Source organism: Enhydra lutris, unplaced genomic scaffold (assembly GCF_002288905.1).
Source record: "Enhydra lutris kenyoni isolate GAN:26980312 unplaced genomic scaffold, ASM228890v2 scaffoldscaffold5, whole genome shotgun sequence".
Lineage (NCBI taxonomy): Eukaryota > Metazoa > Chordata > Mammalia > Carnivora > Mustelidae > Enhydra > Enhydra lutris.
In genome coordinates this window covers 8,314,234-8,332,210 of record NW_019154089.1, presented here as the reverse complement: position 1 = coordinate 8,332,210, position 17,977 = coordinate 8,314,234, and the positions used below count along the sequence as shown (strand labels likewise).

Genomic DNA, 17,977 nt, shown 5'->3' with positions numbered 1-17,977 from the left:
TAAAAACTCTCAGCAAACCTAGGAATACAAGGGAACTTGCTTAATCTGATAAGGATATCTGCTGTATACGAAAGGAAACTATATACTCAATGGTAGAAAGATGATATCTTTCCCTTTCATATCTGTAACAAGACAATGATGCCTATCACTACTTTTATTTGACATTGTACAGAATTTCCTAGCCTGCATAGAAAACAAAGAAAAATAAAAGGCATAAAAATAAGAAAAGTAGCAACAAAAGTCCCTATTCACAGATGATAAACTTATATATATATAAAATCCAGCAAGAGCTGTAAATGCAGTTTTAATATTGATAAGAGAGTTTACAGATTTTCTAGGGACAAAAATCAATCTATAAAAATCAATCATATTTCTCTATACAAGAAAATGACATTTATTATTATGAACTTTAAAAAAGATATTATTTTTAATGCTATACCAAAATACCAAATTCCTAGGACTAAATTTAACTAAAGTTGTGTATGTTTTCTGCTGACAAAATTTTAAAATTTACTGAGAGACAGTGAAGAAATAAAAAATAGATACACTGTATTCACGGATTATAAGCCTCTATATTTTTAAGGATACCATTTTACTTAAGTTGATTTATAGAATCAATGCAACCCCAAGTCCCAGCATTTCTGGGGGGGGGGGTTGGAATTGACAAGCCAATTTAAAATTGATGTGGATAAGAATATCCAAGGCACTCTTAAGGAAAAGGACAAGGGAGAGAACTTGCTCTACCAGATACCAAGATGTATTATAAAGTTACAATATTTAAGACAGTGTGATATTGGTTCAAGAGGAAACAGACCAATGGAATAAAGCACCTACGATGAGACCCACACCTATATATATATATTCCCTTGAAAAATGATAGAGATAGTGACACAAATCAACAGGGAAAGGCCAATCTTCTTAAAAAATGGAAAACGGTGCTGGGACAAATAAGCACTAATATGGAAACAATCAAATCAGAGCCCTACCTCATGCAATCCCAGGTCAGTTAAAGACAACAATGTGGAAAGCAAAAGTATAAAGTTCTTGCCTAGTATGCAAGAATATCTCAGGGCCTTGAGGTAGGAAAGGAGGAACATCTAAAGAAAATGCAAAAAGCTCAACCCATAAAGAAAATATCTGACTACAGACAGTCCCCAATATACAGGATTTTGACATAGGCTTTCTCCACATTCTGATGGTGGGAAGTGATACACCTTTAGGAGAAATCATACTTCAAATTTCGACTTCTTATCTTTTCCAGGGATAGTGATGTATAGTAGGATACTCTCTCCTGACGCTGGGAGGGGGCAGCTCCCATTCAGCTACCTCATCACAAGGGTGAACAACCAATATACATACTGCCATTTTGTTTTTCACTTTCAGTACAGTATTTCATAAATTACATGAGATATTCAATACTTTATTATAAAATAGGCCTTTTGTTAGATGATTTTGCCTAACCGTAGGCTAATGTAAGTGTTTTGACCATGTTTAAGGTAGGCTAGGCAAAGCTACAACGTTTAGTAGGTTAGGTTTATAAAATGCATTTTCAACTTATAATAGTTTCTTTTTTTTTAAATTTATTTGACAGACAGAGGTCACAAGTAGGCAGAGAGGCAGGCAGAGAGAGAGAGAGAGAGGAGGAAGCAGGCTCCCTGCGGAGCAGGGAGCCCAATGCGGGGCTCAATCCCAGGACCCTGGGATCATGACCTGAGCTGAAGGCAGAGGCTTTAACCCACTGAGCCACCCAGGCACCCCAACTTATGGTATTTTTGACTTCTTATGAGACCCATATAACCCCACTGTAGGTTGAGGAAGATGTGTATATTAAAACAAAGAACTTTGGTTCCTCAAAAGATACCATAGAGTGATGAGATAAGAAACAGTGAAAGATATTTGCAACATGTATAATCCACAAACACTGGTATCCAGAATATTTAAAGAAATCCTGCAAATAAGAAAATTGCAGAAAATCCCAGGGGGAAAAAATGGGCAAAATGCTGAATAGGCACTTCATAATACAAGGAATCTAAAAGGTCAAAAAACATGAAATCGTTCTCACCCCTTATTAGTAATCCAGACAAGGCAAATTTAAACCATGGTGAGAGGTTATTTATGCCTCTCAGACTGGTATAAATTTTAAAAGCTTGACAATTTCAGACAATATCACATGTTGGCAAGGATGTGGAGCAGCAGGAATATTCAAATACTGCTGGTGGGAATGTAAATTGTACGACATTGTGAAAGTGTTTATCACTATCTGGTGAACTTGAATGTATTTCAAAACCTAGCAATTCCAACTCCTAGGTTTATGTGTACACAGTTATAACCACAAACTTTGTGGCTTAAAATTACATGGATTTTATTATTTGACACTTCTAAACTGAGAAGTCTTAAAATCAACGTATTATAGAGTTGCGTTCTTTCTGGAATAATCTGTTTCTTCAACATTTTCCAGCTTCTAGAAGCCTCCTGCATTCCTTGCCCGAGACTTCTTTCTTCATCTTTAAGGCCATCGGTGTAGCCTTTTCAAATCCCTCTCTCTTTCTCTGACCTCTGCTTCCAATATCCCACCTCCTTCTCTGGATCTTACCCTCCTGAATCCCTCTCGTAACCCTTGTGATTCCGTTGGGCCTACCCAAAGAAAAGATAGACATCCAGATAATCCAGGATAATCTTCCCATCTCAAAATCCTTAATCATCTCTGCAAAAGTAAGGTAACAAATACACAGGTTCCAGGGATTAGGGCATGGATATCTTGGTGGTGGTGGTGATGGGGGTTCATCTATTCTAATAAATATATGTGCACGTGCACCAGGATAATATTCATAGCAGATTTACAGTAAAGCCTAGAAACAACTCCACTCCATTCACCTAATGTTTAAAAGCAGGCAAAGCTAAATTATATTAAGAATGCATAAGAAGGTAACAAAGCTAAAAGAAAACCAAGAAATTGATTATCATAAGACAAGGTAATAGGTTAGCATCCCCAAAGGGGAGGAAGCTATGATCAGAAGGCAAATGTGAGGAGAATTCTGGAGTTTGTGCGATCTTCTTTCCTTTGACAAGCACTGGTGATATGAGTGACTGCTTTAGTTGTTAAACTGTGCGTATGTATTTTATACCTTTTTTTGTATGTGTGCTCTGTAGTCCATTTTTAAATGTTAAATGTTAAAAGAATACAATAAAATCAATGAAATTTCTTGCACTTCAAATACTGGAAAACCAAAGAGAACTAGAAGAACTTTCAGAGCAAAGAGGGTTTGGCAAGATGGCAAAATCATGGTCTTTTCCACCAGCCTCTCTTCTTCCTACTGTGAGGGTAGTCTACAGGAGATCTAAATTTACTTAGCCAACATTCCCAAATATCAACTGGAAAGAATAGAAATTTGCAAGAGGAACCTGGGGCTACGCCAAATCCTGTTGTGAGCAACAGGTTGCCAGCCTCTAGAGCTGTCTTCATGGGGTGCTTCTACCAGCTTACTACCCTGACTGCCTGGTGGCTAAGCCCAGAATATTTATTCCTCCAGGACTCCCAGACCCATCCACTAGTCCCCACACAGGCCTCCTGGGGCACGGGGAGGAAGCTGATATAGCCTCACCATTTGTATGGATCCACATGCTCTCATGAACAGAGAGAGGATGGTCTGTTTAGCCTGGCCATACAAAAAGGCAAGCAGTGCCCTGGGAGTGGGTGGGGAGGCTCAGAGAGCTATACGGTGGAGGGACCAAGAACTGAGTCTCAGTATGAAGAGTCATTTACCAGGCTGGCAAGAAGCCAAGGGCCCTGGGCTGAGGAAGGTCAGGGTGGAGAGAGCCCTGGGATTGGTGCTGGGAGAGCCTTGTTGCTACACTGACCAAACTGGGCCATGGGGAGACTCAGGAAGACTCTCAGGCTCTACTGAGAAAACATCCAGACTAGATTTTTTTTATTGTAGTAAAATAGACATAGCATAAAATTTATCATCTTAACCATTTATAAGGGCACAGTAGAGTGACATTAAGTACATTCATTCTGCTGTGCAACCATCACCACCACCCATCTCCTGATTTTTTTTCATCATCCCAAATTGAAGCTCTGGACCTATGAAACAATGATGCCCCATTCTCCCCTACATGCAGCTACTGGCAACTATCCTTTTATCTTCTGTCTCTATAAATTGGATTACTATTGGGGCACCAGGATGGCTCAGTGGGTTAAGCATCTGACTCCCAATTTCTGCTCAGGTCATGATCTCAGGGCTGTGAGATGGAGCTCCACGTCTGGCTCTGAGCTCAGTGGGGAGTCTGTTTCTCCCTCTCCCTCTCCCCCTCCCCATGCTTGCATGTGTGCTTTCTCTCTAAATAAATAAAACCTTTAAAAAAATTCGATTACTAGAAATATGTGAGTGGGGTTCAATATTTATCTCTGGCTTTTTTCACTTAGCAGAGTATCTTCAAAGTTCATCCATACAGAAGCATGTATCAGAATGCCCTTCTTTTTTAAGGCTGAATAATATTCAATTGTATGTATAGGCTGAATGTTTATCCATTCAGCTACTGATGGACACTTAGGCTGCTTTGGCCATTGTAAATAATGCTGCTGCTGAAGACTGAATGTTTTTGTTTCTCCAACATTTGTGTGTTGAAATCTGATCCCCAATGTATTGGTATGCGGAGGTGGGGTTTTTGGGAAGTGATGGTTATGAGGGCACAGACCTCATGAATGGGATCAGATCAGTGCCCTTGTAAAAGAGGCCCCAGAGAGCTCTCTTGCCTCTACTTCCAAGTGAGGTTAGAGTGAAAAGATAGACATCCATGAACCAGAAAAGAGCCCCTCACCTGACATCAAATCTGTTAGCATCTTGGAGATGGGCTGCCCAGCCTCCAGAACCGTGAGAGATAAATTCCTGTGCTTTCTTAGCCACTCAGCCTAGAGTATTTTGTTATAGCAGCCCACATGGACTAAGATAGCTGCATGGACACTGGCATGCAAATACAGACTAGATGTTTCGAAGTCAGGAACTAGGGCAATTACAGTTAAAACAATGATCATGAGAGAGGCCAGGACAATTAACTTACCAAGACCAGAGAGACCCACAGCTCCAACTCCACTTCTCACCTGCTGTCTATGACGTCATGGCCCTTTTGGCATAGACATCTTGGCAGAAATGCAGTGTGGCATTCCAGGCCATGGGCCTCCTCAACTCATCCCAGCCTTGTGGAGCACCAGACACGTTCACTGGAATGATAAGACGGAGTCTCAGTAGTTAAATCTGAAAAAGTTCTCAGAGTTGAAAGAGTCTGTTGTAAACCTATGGGACCCAATACACAAGATGTTTGGAAAACGTTCGTGTTCAATAGTCAGGCAAATGTTTCAAATGTTTAAACTTCTACAAATTAAAGAAAAGATACCTAAGAAACAAAAGACAGGGTCCTGTCTGCAGAGGGGAGGAAGAGACAGGGAGGTAAATGACTCACCATCTGGGTACAGCACAGACAGGATAATAGTCCTGTAGTTAAAGAGCTTAAACTCCCAAAAGAAGTGGCCAGAGGAGGCTGTGTGTGAGTCAGAGGGAGGCAGAGAGGAGAAAATGGGTGCAAGCAAGCTGTCCTCTTACCTCAGGGAACTTCTTCCAGCTTCTGTACCTGACAGATCTACAGAAGCAGCTAGGCAGAGCGTCTGAACTAGGAGGAGGATACGTGGAAGCAATCAGCTGGGTGAAGATTGTGGAGGGGGGCTTCCCAGGGGCCATGAGCAGCAGCGGGGAGTGCACTCTGTGACTGTGAGTGGCAGCGGAATGACTGGACCGTGAAGGCTGGCACGCACTTGTATATTTTCAATCATTGCCTTCATCTGTGTCCCTTCCTACCAGCCATTCCTGACTCTGGTCAACTTCTGGAACAGATTCCCAACTCCTGAGTCCTTTGCAGTATAAAAAAAAAGTGGGTACAGCTTGGAGCCAGGTTGACACCCATTTCTTCCCCTCCCCCAGGCTGGCCAGTTCTGCCCCAGAGAGCTGCCATGGTGGGGGTGGGGGCAGGAATGGCTGCATCTTTCTCTTCTCCCCTCCCTTTCCAGGACCCTTTCTTCTTTGGGCTATTGGAGTGAGGAGGATGGAAAGTGACCCTCTCTCCTACAGGACGGGCACTGCTGTCATCCTCTTACCTGTTGCTGCTTTTCAAGCTGGACTTGCCTAGCTGCGAGGTTCTCTGTGGCAGGTGGGTCCCATGGATATGTGTGTGCATCTTTCGGGATTCTGTGAAGGAACAGGCAGGAAACTGTTTACTCCATAGCTTGACACCAAGGGCAAACCCCTAATTCTACCTTGTCTGAGCCCCCTGCTCCAGCCCCTGTGGTCATCCTACCATCTCTTCCTGGGTTCCCCTGCCTGACAGGTAGCCTTCTTCACTGGGGCTTTAAGCCCTTTCTTACTTCTGGGTTTCCACTTAGGCTTTAGAAAACCATATATTCTTGCTCTACCACACTGTAGGAGGCCAGAAGGCTCCAAGACACTCTGTCCCACTGGTTGTCTTCTTGGCTCAAAGAAGCATAAGCTTGGATGTTGGTTGTCTTTTAGAGGACAACAGGTAAAATCCTATGCAGCATTCTCTTAAACTGACATTTTCTCTTGAGAGGGTAGTTTAGAACAAGCAAATGTCCCCTAGTTGACAGCTAACGGGGAAGAAGACAACCTTTTATTTGTTTAGTGTCTGGCCATTAGAGCTGTGTTTTATTGAGTCTGAAAGGAGAGTTTTAGAATACAGAAAATGGGAGCCTATTTCATATCATGTGGTGTGGACTAGAGTCTTCTCATCTGAGTGTGGATACCAGGAGGTAGAGGAGGACAGGAGGGGTTAGAGAGGACCAAAAGCTTGAAGAGGGGTGAGGGGACTCATTTCCTGTACTGGAAGCCCTAAGGTTCCTCAATGGGGATTTCCTTAGGGAAAAAACTAGGCTGTGTTTCTCCTGGGGCTGGTCTAAGTGCGCTAACTGTAGGTCACTGGAGTGACAGCAGCAGGGGGTTGTGGACAGAGAGGTGTCTAGTCACTCTGGCTGCTGAGAGACACAGGATGGGAGATGTCTGGCCTGGAGCTGTGGTGGGAATTCCAGTGGGCAGGTCTGGGTCTGGATGGGGGATGAACATGGGAGTGATGAGAAGTGGATAGAGCAGAGAGGTGCTAAGAAGTAGATGGGGGTAGTGGGGAGAGGATGAGTAGGGGCTGGGGCTGATGGTGGTGCCTGAGCCAGAGAGAAGAAAAAGACCCAGGTGAGCCCAGGAAGGGGGTAGGACAGGGAATATGGGGTCGGGGTGGGGGGACAGAATCCTGAAAGGAATCAAAACCACAGAATTAAAGAAATTAACTATGGGTGTGGAAATTGCAACCCAGACCCAAATCAGACAGAGAAACCCACTAGAAATACAACACTGGGCACAAAGTAGCTTTCATAAAATATTTATTTTTCACAGAGGAGGAGGAACCCTTTTGAAATCTGAGGTACAAATGAAAATGGCTTCACATTCCCTCTGAGCTTTGCTCAGAGGTTCCTGAGAGGGTTCCATTATTAAAATAAATAACTCCATAATAGGGTGGACAATAAATAAATTGTTACATAAATAGCATTGTCAGTGAGATCTATGACGGAGTGGAGCATTCACTGGCATACCAAGAAGGAAGGTTGGAGACACAGGACCTGAGCCCAATTCCGAGCCCTGAGCATGCAGAGGCCCAGACTAAGATTTTCTGCACAAGGCTTTGAAAGTTTCTGGGCACTCCAGTAAGCGCATCAGGAATTCATCCAGGGCTTCCAGAAAGACTTTCAGCTTCCCTGAGAATTCATCAAAATCTTCTGCTTGGATGTACACTTCTCCCTTAGAAGAAATGAGAAATTTGGGTCAGCTGAGGAGGAGGTAGAAGGGGTGTGGCAGGTTCTACACTTGGTCTAAGCAGCTTACCTGGGATGTGGGCATAGGCATGGGCAAGGTTTGCAGGAATTTCTGTAGACCAGAGACAGGAAGAGCCAGTTAGCCTTTTGGGAAAACCCAGAAGGCAACTGGGGTCTCACTAGGAGCTGGGGGGCTTCTGTGTGCCCCTGCCAGTGATTGTACCCAAGAAGGGACTAGGTGGCAACTCTGTCCCCAGCCATGGACAGATTGGCAGGGGAGGGTTAAGGGTGAAAATGCTGCTGCTCTTTGAGAAAAAGCAAAACCAGGCCATGCACACTGACCCAGAGTGGGCTCCTTTGGGGTCCTGGAGACCCAGTGCCAGAGAGATCTTCCCAACCTCACACACCTCTAGGTCCTCCAGATTTTTACTGATGAATAAGGACTCATTAGAGCCACTGATGATGTCCTGTGAGATGAGCCGGAAAGCAGCCAGGTTAGATGTCAGAAGGTAATCACTCTGTAGGACAAGGAGTGATAAGGGAGGGCTCAGGAGGGGCTGTCCTTCTCATGGTCTTGGGTGTCATCCTTCCTGCCTCTTTTCTGTGATGCCTTCACCAGCACCCTCTGCCACCTCCCCTAGCTTTCCACATTGGTGCCCTGTCCTGTCCCAGACCAGGAAGAACCCAGCCACCCCAGAGGCACAGCACCCGAGGTGGTCACCACACATTCTGGCAAACCCCAGTCAAGGCAGGGCCCGTCTTACCACCTGGCTCCAGATGAGGTACAAAAGGAGCCTGGGTGACTGGGGAACTTCATGAACCAGCCACCAGAAGAACCCAAAGGAATGGAGGCCAGCTTTGGCAAGATACAATTTTAGAATTCCCACTCTTGGGAATAAGCATCTACTATGCAACCCCCACACAAGCCAAAGAGGCCAATGGAAGTATCTGCACTTAAAATGCCAAATAGAGGATTAAGGCCCAGGTGTGACCAGCCAGGGGTGCCTCACCCAAACACACCCCAGCCCAGGGCAGGGACCAGCCACACAATGGCAGTCCCTGGAGGGGAGAGGGTGGGCCCTTGGGCCTGAGCCCTCACCTGCAGCGCCAGCCGCAGATTAATGTCTTCAGATGTCTGCAGGGGAAAAGAGAGAGAACCATGAGAGTCCCTGGCCTGAGACTGCCAGGCCGTCCCTGCCCACGCCCAGAGAGTCACCAGCTACTCACAGAGCTAGAGTTCAGCTTAGAGCAGATTTCAGAGATGGTGCTCCAGTACTTGCAGCAGCCCGGAGCCTGGGTGCCAGGGACCCTTATGGACACAGATCTGGGGAGGCCAAAGGGAAGGAAGATGAGGAGAAGCTGAATGCAGAGGGTTCTCCACATCTTGAGTTTCTGGGAGCTAATGTGGTCCTCCCTGGCTGTAGGAATCTGGAGTGGCCCAGCTGGCTTTCTCTTTTATAGACCCACTGTGGGGAATGGGGGGGTGAGGCAGGAAATGGGGTGGTGGGGGATGTTCAGAGAAGCCCCGGATGGGCTGATACCCTTGTCTGATAGGGAACCTCCATGACAAACATATCAACTTATTCATCATTTTCTGGAACTCATGATCAGTAAAACTTGAAAAAACATTCTCAAAGGGTTTCACCTCACCTCACCAAGGAAGATAAGAGCCTCTGCTCACCAGACGGAGTGGGCAACCTGGCTCTGAAGAGGCTCACCTGGGCCTGCTTGTGCCCAGCCAGGATCTGGTCCTGCTGTCACCTGGACAGCTCTGGCTCTCTGCCAGCCACCTTTCGTGGCCTCCCCTTCTCTGCCTGCGAGGCAGCCAAGATTCTGCCTGGCAACATCATCTCCATGGCTAACCACCTGCGGGAAGGCTTAACCACTTAAAAGAGCAATTCATGAGCATCTGGAACACTGTGTTACCAGCATCTAAGTCATCCTACAGTTTTGGGGCAGTGTCAGCGAGAATGGGGAGTGTGGGGCTGAGGGCCCTGTATGTCTGTCCCTCACCTGACTTCTGGCTTTATGGACTTAATAGGAATGCATGTCCCAAAGCTCTGTGTTCCACGTGGGCAACAAGAGAGTAGCAGGCACTGAATGCACATATGTTTGTAAGTAACAAGAATGACATGGCTACCCCATTACCGGATGTCAGAGCTGAGGCTAGGAGACTTGAAATTGACAGACAGAATGCCTGCGTCCTCACACCCAACTGCCTGGGAGTGCTTCCTCTCTAACACATATGGTTCCATAGCAGCCTTCAGAGAGCTTAGCCTTCCCTTCTTCAGTCTCCCCCGATTGTCCAGACAGAGTGAGGCTGCCCCATTTTAAGCCTTCTTCCTCATCAGGCTTATTATTTTCAACTGCGGTTTTCCATTTGTCTTCTCTGAGACTGGACTTGGGGAGGAGGTCCACTTGGCACCAATGGGCCTCCAGAAGGCCACATCCACAGCACCGGGTAGAAAGCTGAGGGTGCACAGGGTGAGACTATGTGGGCCCTGGGTGAGGAGTGCAGAGCTGGGTGGGACAGGAGGCCAGACCTCCCTTTTCCCAAAGCTCTTTCTGCTCAGGTGAGCATGTGAAACCTGATGGCACTGCTTGGCAAGCCAGAAGCCTGGAGCTGCCTTGTGTAACGGCAAGATCAAGTAGTGTGGTCAGGGCCACCAGCAGAAGCATGACTGAGGTCACAGGCAGACGGAATCTGACAAAGGATGCCAAAGAGAGGGTATCAGGGGAGTCTGCCATGATGATTGAAGTCTGGGTCCCTGTTGGTGGTGGGCACCCCAGAAAATTCCACCAGGCCTGTGGGGTTGAGTGGGTGAGTGACAGGAAGGAGGAGATATGGATGGGCCCCAAGGGCCACAACTTTGAACACTGTGCCCCATTCTGAGTGAATCCAGACCACAGGCCTACAGGGACCCACCCTTCAGAGATCCACCCTGAAAGCCGTAGGGTCCCTTCTCTGCACACTCCAGTCAGCAGTCCTGGGCTGGCTCTCCCACCCCAGCCCTAGCAGGGCCTCCCTTATGCCACCCAGGGCTGGGCACCCTCAGCTCATTTCCCTTCCTGATTGCAATAAGCCCCATCTGCAGAGGAAGCTTTCCCTAGGCTGGGCTGACGGAAACACCAGGGGGAGAACCAATTTTTTATAGGAGGCCAGGCTTCTCTCAAGGGGTTGGGCATGACTTTTGCCTGCGGGAGAAGGAAGGGGTTTCTGCGAATGGACCTGAAGCAGCTGCCTTAGAGCCAAGGCAAACCTCAAAGGAGACTCTCAAAGGAGGATCAGGCTCCTGGTTGCCCTGAGAGGTTGCAGAAGCCCTGGGGGGGATACCTGGTCGTCCCCTACAACAACAGCTGAGCAGCCCCTCTGAAGAACGTTTGCTTTGTGGAATGTAACTCTGTTCCTTGACCAGGAGTCAGCATTGGCTTGCACTCCAGGGGCCTCTCTAGGGGGACTGGGCCCACTACCTCCTGCCTGCCTTGCTCTGGCCATCCTGCTCCTTTCTCTGCCCACCATGGCCTCGTGCCCCGGCCTTGGGGGCCCTCCACCTTGGAACAGAAAGGCTTTGGATTCTCTGAAACTTCTTGTCTTTTAAGCCAAGGCTACTAGCCCCTTAAGGCCATCCTGAGGCAGTCAGCTAACAGACTCCCAACCAGGACACCCTCTGTGCCTCTGACCCCACCTCCCTAAACTTCAGGAGCTGACTGCCTCTTATTTCACAGGGAACACAGAAACCATTTTCCTCTCCTGCCACCAAAGCAGCGGACACAATCCATTACACCCTCCCTCCTGGATGGACTGGGCCCACCTCGGTGGCCTTTCCCTGAGCCTTCTGCTTGGGTGAGCATGTGATGCCCAATGCAGGGAGCCCCCCCTGTGTGCACGCCCTTTGGGCACCCACTGCACTGGCCTGCGTCCAACTGTCCAGCCCATTCTCATCTCACCTCCAGCAGAGGGATTTCCAAGCTTCCCTGTCTGGAAAGATCCTTCTGTCTCCCTGACTTCTCTAGCTGCCCCTATCTCTCCCCTTCCCTTCAGAATAAAACTTCAAATAATCTACCACCCTCTGTCCCACCTTCACTCATTCCTCAGCCCACTACCACCAGCTTCTACCCTCACTGCACACTAAAATGGCTACCCCAGAGGCACCAGTGGCCTCTAGTCAAAAATTCCAATGGCTCCATTTTATCCTCACCATACTGCCCCCTTCCCATCAGCCTGCTTCACCTCTTAATCTATTACTTTCTAGTGCTCAGCCTCTGGGATCAGACACACCTGCTTGCATTCAATCCCGGTGATGTCACTTCCTAGCTTTGGGGAACTCAGCTTCCTTGAGCCTCAGTTTCTTTAGCTGTGAAATGGTGGTAATAATAATAATACCTGCCCCACAGGTTCACTGTGAGGATTAAATGAGTCAACCAGGGAAAAGAACTGAGTGCCCAGCATTTGCTAAGTGCTGCTCAGTGGACGTTAGCTGTTCGAGTCTTTGCCTCCATGCAGTTCTCTGCCTCTGAACCAGAATACACGTAGCCCAGCCTCCCCATCATCGATGGTCCAGAGGACTCCCCCAACCCCTTACTGGCCACCCTGCTATCCTGACCGTTCTCCCCACAGTAGCAGGGCTGGGTTTCTTGGAACCCACACTTTCCAGGGCCACAGACCTCCCTGGCTGAACACCCCATAATGTTTCTAATGCCCCTAGCATGAGGTCTAAAACCTCCTTCTCCTTTGATAGGTTTTTAAAGTATTTTTAAAACGAGACAAATACTATAAATGTCAAAGATTTCCAGTAGCAGTACTCGGGTCTTCTTTGCTATAATGCAATACAAAGTCAGGGTTTAAAAAGAGCATTTGCAGGAATGTTCAGCCTCCCTAGCTTCAGAATGGACTGAACTTTCAAATTCCCTCAAAAAGTCATTTGAATTAAAAAAAAATAGAGGTTTTTTTTTTCTCTGTAAGAAATCTGGATGGCTCGGTTGGTTGAGCGACTGCCTTCAGCTCAGGTCATGATCCTGGAGTCCCAGGATGGATTCCCGCATCAGACTCCTTGCTCAGCAGGGGGTCTGCTTCTTCCTCTGACCTTCCCTCTCTCATGCTCGCTTTCTCTCATTCCCTCTCTCTCTCTTTCTCTCAAATAAATTAAAAAAGAAAGAAATCGTGTTTTTGTGCTCTGATCCTTAAAACTCTTATATAGAAGGTAACACCAACCCATGGTTGAGTGGTCAAGAAGCCCTGTCTCCCGAGGGCGAGGACCTCAGCCCTACTCAAGCTGAGTACTTTGTATCTTTTTTCAGCTTTTAAGCTCAACATCTAACAGGGCAGACAAGAACAAATCATGGTAATACAAACAGCAAATGTTGGATGAGGCCCCTACAAAGTATGCTGGGAGAGCAAATAGTATCTCACACTTATTAAGCTCTTACGTTAGGAGTTGAGTACTTTGTTTATTTGTCAGAGAGAAAGAGAGAGGCAGGCAGAGGAAGAAGCAGGCTCCCTGATAGGCAGGGAGTGTAACTCCATCCTAGGACCCTGGGATCATGACTTGAGCCGCTAAACTGACTGAGCCACCCACGCATCCCACGTTGAGGACTTTAAATCAGAACTTCTACAATGCCATGTGAATCACCCGAGGGTCTTGTCAAAATGCAATTTTTGATCCAGAAAGTCTGGGGTGAGGCAGGTGCTTCTGCACTTCCAACAAGCCCCTCACTGAATCAGCAGTTCTAAGGTCTAAGATGAGAGGAGCAAGGCTGGCCATCAGCCTGTAAGCTTCCGAAGGAGAGGGACAGAGTCTGTTCTATTCCCAGGACTGACTTAGCAAATGCTGATAAAAGTTTGTTGAATGAACAATGCCTAGTGGGTACCTAGCCGTAGGTTAATTGTGTGTTGTCCCATTTCACTGTGCCTTCAAGACACTCCACGTGCTTTTGTGAGGATGCTCTGGGCCCAAACCCCGAGACCTTTCCTGACCCGTGGCTGAGCAGGGGGCCACGAGTATTGGCTACAGGCATCATTCTCAGAGCACTGCCTTGCGCCACAGCTTCCTTACCTGCCTCCCCTTAAGCCACATCCTGGTCCTTGTCTTTACCAGATCTCTTCCCTGCTCAGAGTCCTGAAACCCCCCAGTTCCCTTGGCTCAGCATAACCTCCTATCCTTCATCTCCCCATTCTGATTGTATCACATCTCACCCTGACCCCTGGCTCTTCCATCCCGCCTCTCCTGTTCTGCCGCCCCAGTCCCAGTTATCTCAAAGAACTCTTCCCCATGCCTTGCCACATTCACCCCTTTGCCAAAACCTCCTGTCTGGGTCTGTGTCAGGGCCTGACAAGCCTCAGGGGGCAGTGGTCCCCCTCTCCCTTCAGGGGCTGCCTTTGACTCCCCTACTCTCCTGGTTTTCCTGCCTCTTCTCTAGCTGCTGCTTCTCTGGTTCTCTTTGGCCTCCTCCATGATGTGTCCCTATCCTCCTCCCCACCCTGCAAAGTCTTTCTACCGGGCCTGTGCCTGCCAAATCCATATTCCCAGACACTCGGACCCCTGCAACACAGCTCTCTGCTGTTCACCAGCCTCTATCACTAGAAACCCACACTGAAGCCGGAAGTTGCCCTCTCCTCTCCCTTGCTTCACCCCTCACAGCTTCTAGTTCCCCCTCCTAAACCTTCCCAGGGCAGCCTCCTCCTCCTGTTTCCCAGTGACAACTGCCTTTTCCTCAAAGGCCCCATCTTCTGGTCCTGGAACCCAGCTCCTCCATGCTACCAAAGGGACCACCAGGGCGTGCAGCCAGGCCTCCACTAGGGGTTAAGATCCCATAACACAGGGCAGAGTCAGGCTGTCAGACCAATGAAGACAGAGTGGGCGTATGGTGCCTGAGCTACATCTGTGCCCCTGCCCCAAGGAACAGAAAGTGCTAAGGAGAAGCAGCCGCCCAAGGGCCATAAGGCAAACTACTGGGGGCTTTAACATCAGAAACTCAGCACTAGGGTGGGAGGTTTTCAAGAGATGTGCTTCTCAGTTAATGAGCTCACATGTGAACAGTTAGCTCTGTGACCACCTTCCAGAAAAACTCTCATCTGTTCCAGTGGCCTTCACTCGGACGCCCACAAAGGACCAGGAAGTGCCAGGTAGGGTGAGCAGTAGAGGGTCAGAGCTATCCAGGGGATGGCAGGAGCAGGTGCCACGGGGCAGGAGGCTTGAGGGAGCTCCGAGTCAGGCAGCCCCTCACCTGTCAGAGGGATCCTCTCACCTGTTCCCACTCTGCCCAGTGGCCCACCCATCTCTTCTCCTTGGCAAGAGAAGGAGATAACCTCTGAGTAATTTTTTTTTTCCAAGTTTCACTGATCTCCAGTACTAGAAAGTGATGAATAAGTCTGTGGTTTGCTATGGAGGTTCCATGTCAGATAAAGATTCTTCCGACATCCGCCCCTCTCATCGGGGTGTAGGCACGCGGCCTCTGTGCATAAAAGACGGGAGACTGTGTCGGATGCTTCAGAACGCCACAAGGGACCAGGACAAGACAGAATACACCCTACCAGCCCGAACATGAACAGCCTCCCTGTCCTGCACCTTCTCCTGCTCCTGCTTGGACTGCAAGCCCCGCAGGCCCAGGGGCGGTCCTTGCTGACATACCCGCCTCAGCAAAACTTCAAGATGATCAGTGAAATTACAGACATCTTAAACAGTTCACCCTCGCCTGCAGAAGTGAGTGGGATAAGGTTGGCAGAGGGCAGGGAAGGGCTAGCAGGTGTCTCAGGCCAAGAGAACTCACAGCTCTCTCCCTCTGCCCCCACAGGAAACCTTGGACCCAAATGAGACAAACACCCTGCTGGTAAGTACTCAGCCCACACTCAGGCAACACCTGGGTCCTAACCCATTTTCTGCCTGGGTGGCCATAGGCCTGTCACCCCACCTTGCCTAGCCTCGGTGCTTCATCTGTGCACAGAGTTTACTGTGTAGCTCAGTGGGGTCTCTGTGAGAATTATGTGGCACCAGTGCATAGAGTCACCAGACCTGTGTCAGATGCTAAGTGTTCAATACGTTTTCCCCTGCTGGCTCTAGAACAGGAAAATGCTGCTGCTGCTGATTCTTCTTATTTATTTATTTATTTATTTGACAGGCAGAGATCACAAGTAGGCAGAGAGGCAGGCAGATCGAGAGAGAAGTGGAAGCAGGCTCCCTGCTGAGCAGAGAGCCTGATGCAGGACTCAATCCCAGGACCCTGATATCATGACCTGAGCCAAAGGCAGAGGCTTTAACCCACTGAGCCACCCAGGCGCCCTGCTTCTTCTTTTTTTAAAAATTACAAATGAAAAGGTAGCTAGCTCCCAGTGAATAATTCCAAAGGCCTTAAGCTCTTGATTTTTCAGTGGGGCAGCCTAAAATTTCCCCCATGAACTTGCCTGCTTCCTTCCTTTTCCTTTAGACACTGAATCCTGTTTCTCATGTAGACTGGCTCTGGGTGTTATCATTTACACTTATTTTTCCTAGTTTCGGTTGGCTTCTATGGTTATTTTTCCTTTGTTTGTATGATAATCCTTGGGTCTGACAAGAGGTTGGAATCTTTCCTGAGTTTATCAGAAATGTATATGCCCCTCTTTTAAGCATGTATAGTTCACAGGCTGCACCCAGGTCCTGCTGGGGTTGAGATCTCTGCAATTTTCTTCCTGATTTTCTAGGAGGCCTTCATTCAGTCAAGGCATTAATCCTGTTATCTGGCCTCTTAGCTGCAAATACTCCCTGTGGCCAGCCCTCCACCTTTTGTAGATCTTCTTTTGGGCAATGCTTTCCCCCCTAAGTGGGGAAAGATCCACCCAGGCCCTGTGTGCAGCTTACCTGGAGTCAGGGGCTCGGGGCTGAGGGAAGTAGGCCTTGCTTGGGGTGTATACTCACTTCGAGGCCTGTGCCCTTAAGGGCTTCCCAGGGAACCACCTGGGGCAAGAAGAGGACTAGGAGGGATTGTCCAAGGACGTCCCTGAAAGCAGACTTGGAAAACTGGGGATGACTTCAGCTATGGGAAGGCTGAATGCCAACCTTCTCCCCTTATGTGTATTCTCGGTCCCCTTAGAACACTACCCTTCTGAGGCCAAACCTGGATGCATTCTTGAATGCTACCAAAAATTTCTACAGCAACGAATCACTTATCTGGAAAAATCTTAAGGTAGGTAAAACTTTGAGGGTTTTGGGGATCCCTGCTTTGGCCCTGACTAGGGCCTGCTCCTTTTCCAGGTGACTCTCTCTGACTGTCTGCTTTGGTCTCTTCCCACAGGAATTCCTGCCACTCCTGCCGACTCCCACACCCAGGGTAAGCTGACCCCCAAGATGCCCCTGCAGGTGGTACTCTTACCCATGACCTGACTCTGAGCCCGTCATCTACCTTTCAACCTAATGCCACCCTCCTGGTTTCTTCACAGGGAGAACCAATCTCTATTGAGAATAACTGGAGTGATTTCCAAAAGAAGCTGAAAAAATATCTGGAAGCCCTTGATAACTTTCTGAATTTCAGGAACAACCACTGAGTCCTGGAATTCTCAGTCTGATGTCCCCTCTGTCTCTGGGCCTTGGATGTCAGACACAGCAGGACACCTGAAGACTCTGGGGTGTCTCTCACACAGTCCAGGACTGGAGAGATTACATTTTCTCCAGTGGAGTCAGAACAATTGTTCATTATCTAATTTCTGAAATGTGCTGCCCCCATTTGGCCTTTTGTGATGATGGTCTCATTTTTATTCTATAGAAGTTATTTATTTATGTATGTTTTTATTTATAACCTTATGTAACATGAAATGTATTTATTTTAGCAAAGGAGCCTACGTCCTGCTCCTCCTAAACAAGACTCAAGAGGGGGGACTTGGGGCTTGTTCATTTGTACCTAAGATTTTAAACTGATTTCTACACATCTGAGAAAATAAACCACACCCTCTGAACAACTGCTTTGTTGCCAGTGTCTCGATTTGACTCAGGTCTTAGTAAATCTCTTGCCTGACGATTGAGCAGCCCTCCACCTCTCACCCCCAGCAGGTTTCCCTGCCACCAGATGGGCCCCGGAATCCACACCCTGGCAATCTGTGGTCTACCAGGGAGCCAGATTGAGTTTTAGAAAATCCGAATCTGA

General features: G+C 47.9%; 1 protein-coding gene and 1 long non-coding RNA gene across 2 annotated transcripts; one reads left to right on the top strand and one right to left on the bottom strand.

The window, feature by feature from the left end:
• Nucleotides 1-8,289: 8,289 nt before the first annotated feature.
• On the bottom strand, nt 8,290-9,151 carry LOC111140844. The gene is made up of 3 exons (XR_002640170.1): nt 9,095-9,151; nt 8,967-9,002; nt 8,290-8,385 (listed from the first exon to the last, which is right to left on the bottom strand). It is a non-coding gene; the product is annotated as an uncharacterized LOC111140844 (long non-coding RNA).
• A 6,257-nt stretch (nt 9,152-15,408) lies between these two features.
• Nucleotides 15,409-17,775, top strand: LOC111140799 (interleukin-3-like). Its single transcript, XM_022492977.1, has 5 exons — nt 15,409-15,567; nt 15,659-15,694; nt 16,931-17,023; nt 17,132-17,167; nt 17,277-17,775. Exons 1-5 carry the CDS (start codon nt 15,409-15,411, stop codon nt 17,379-17,381), a joined length of 429 nt encoding a protein of 142 aa, XP_022348685.1. The 3' UTR covers nt 17,382-17,775.
• Nucleotides 17,776-17,977: the final 202 nt, after the last annotated feature.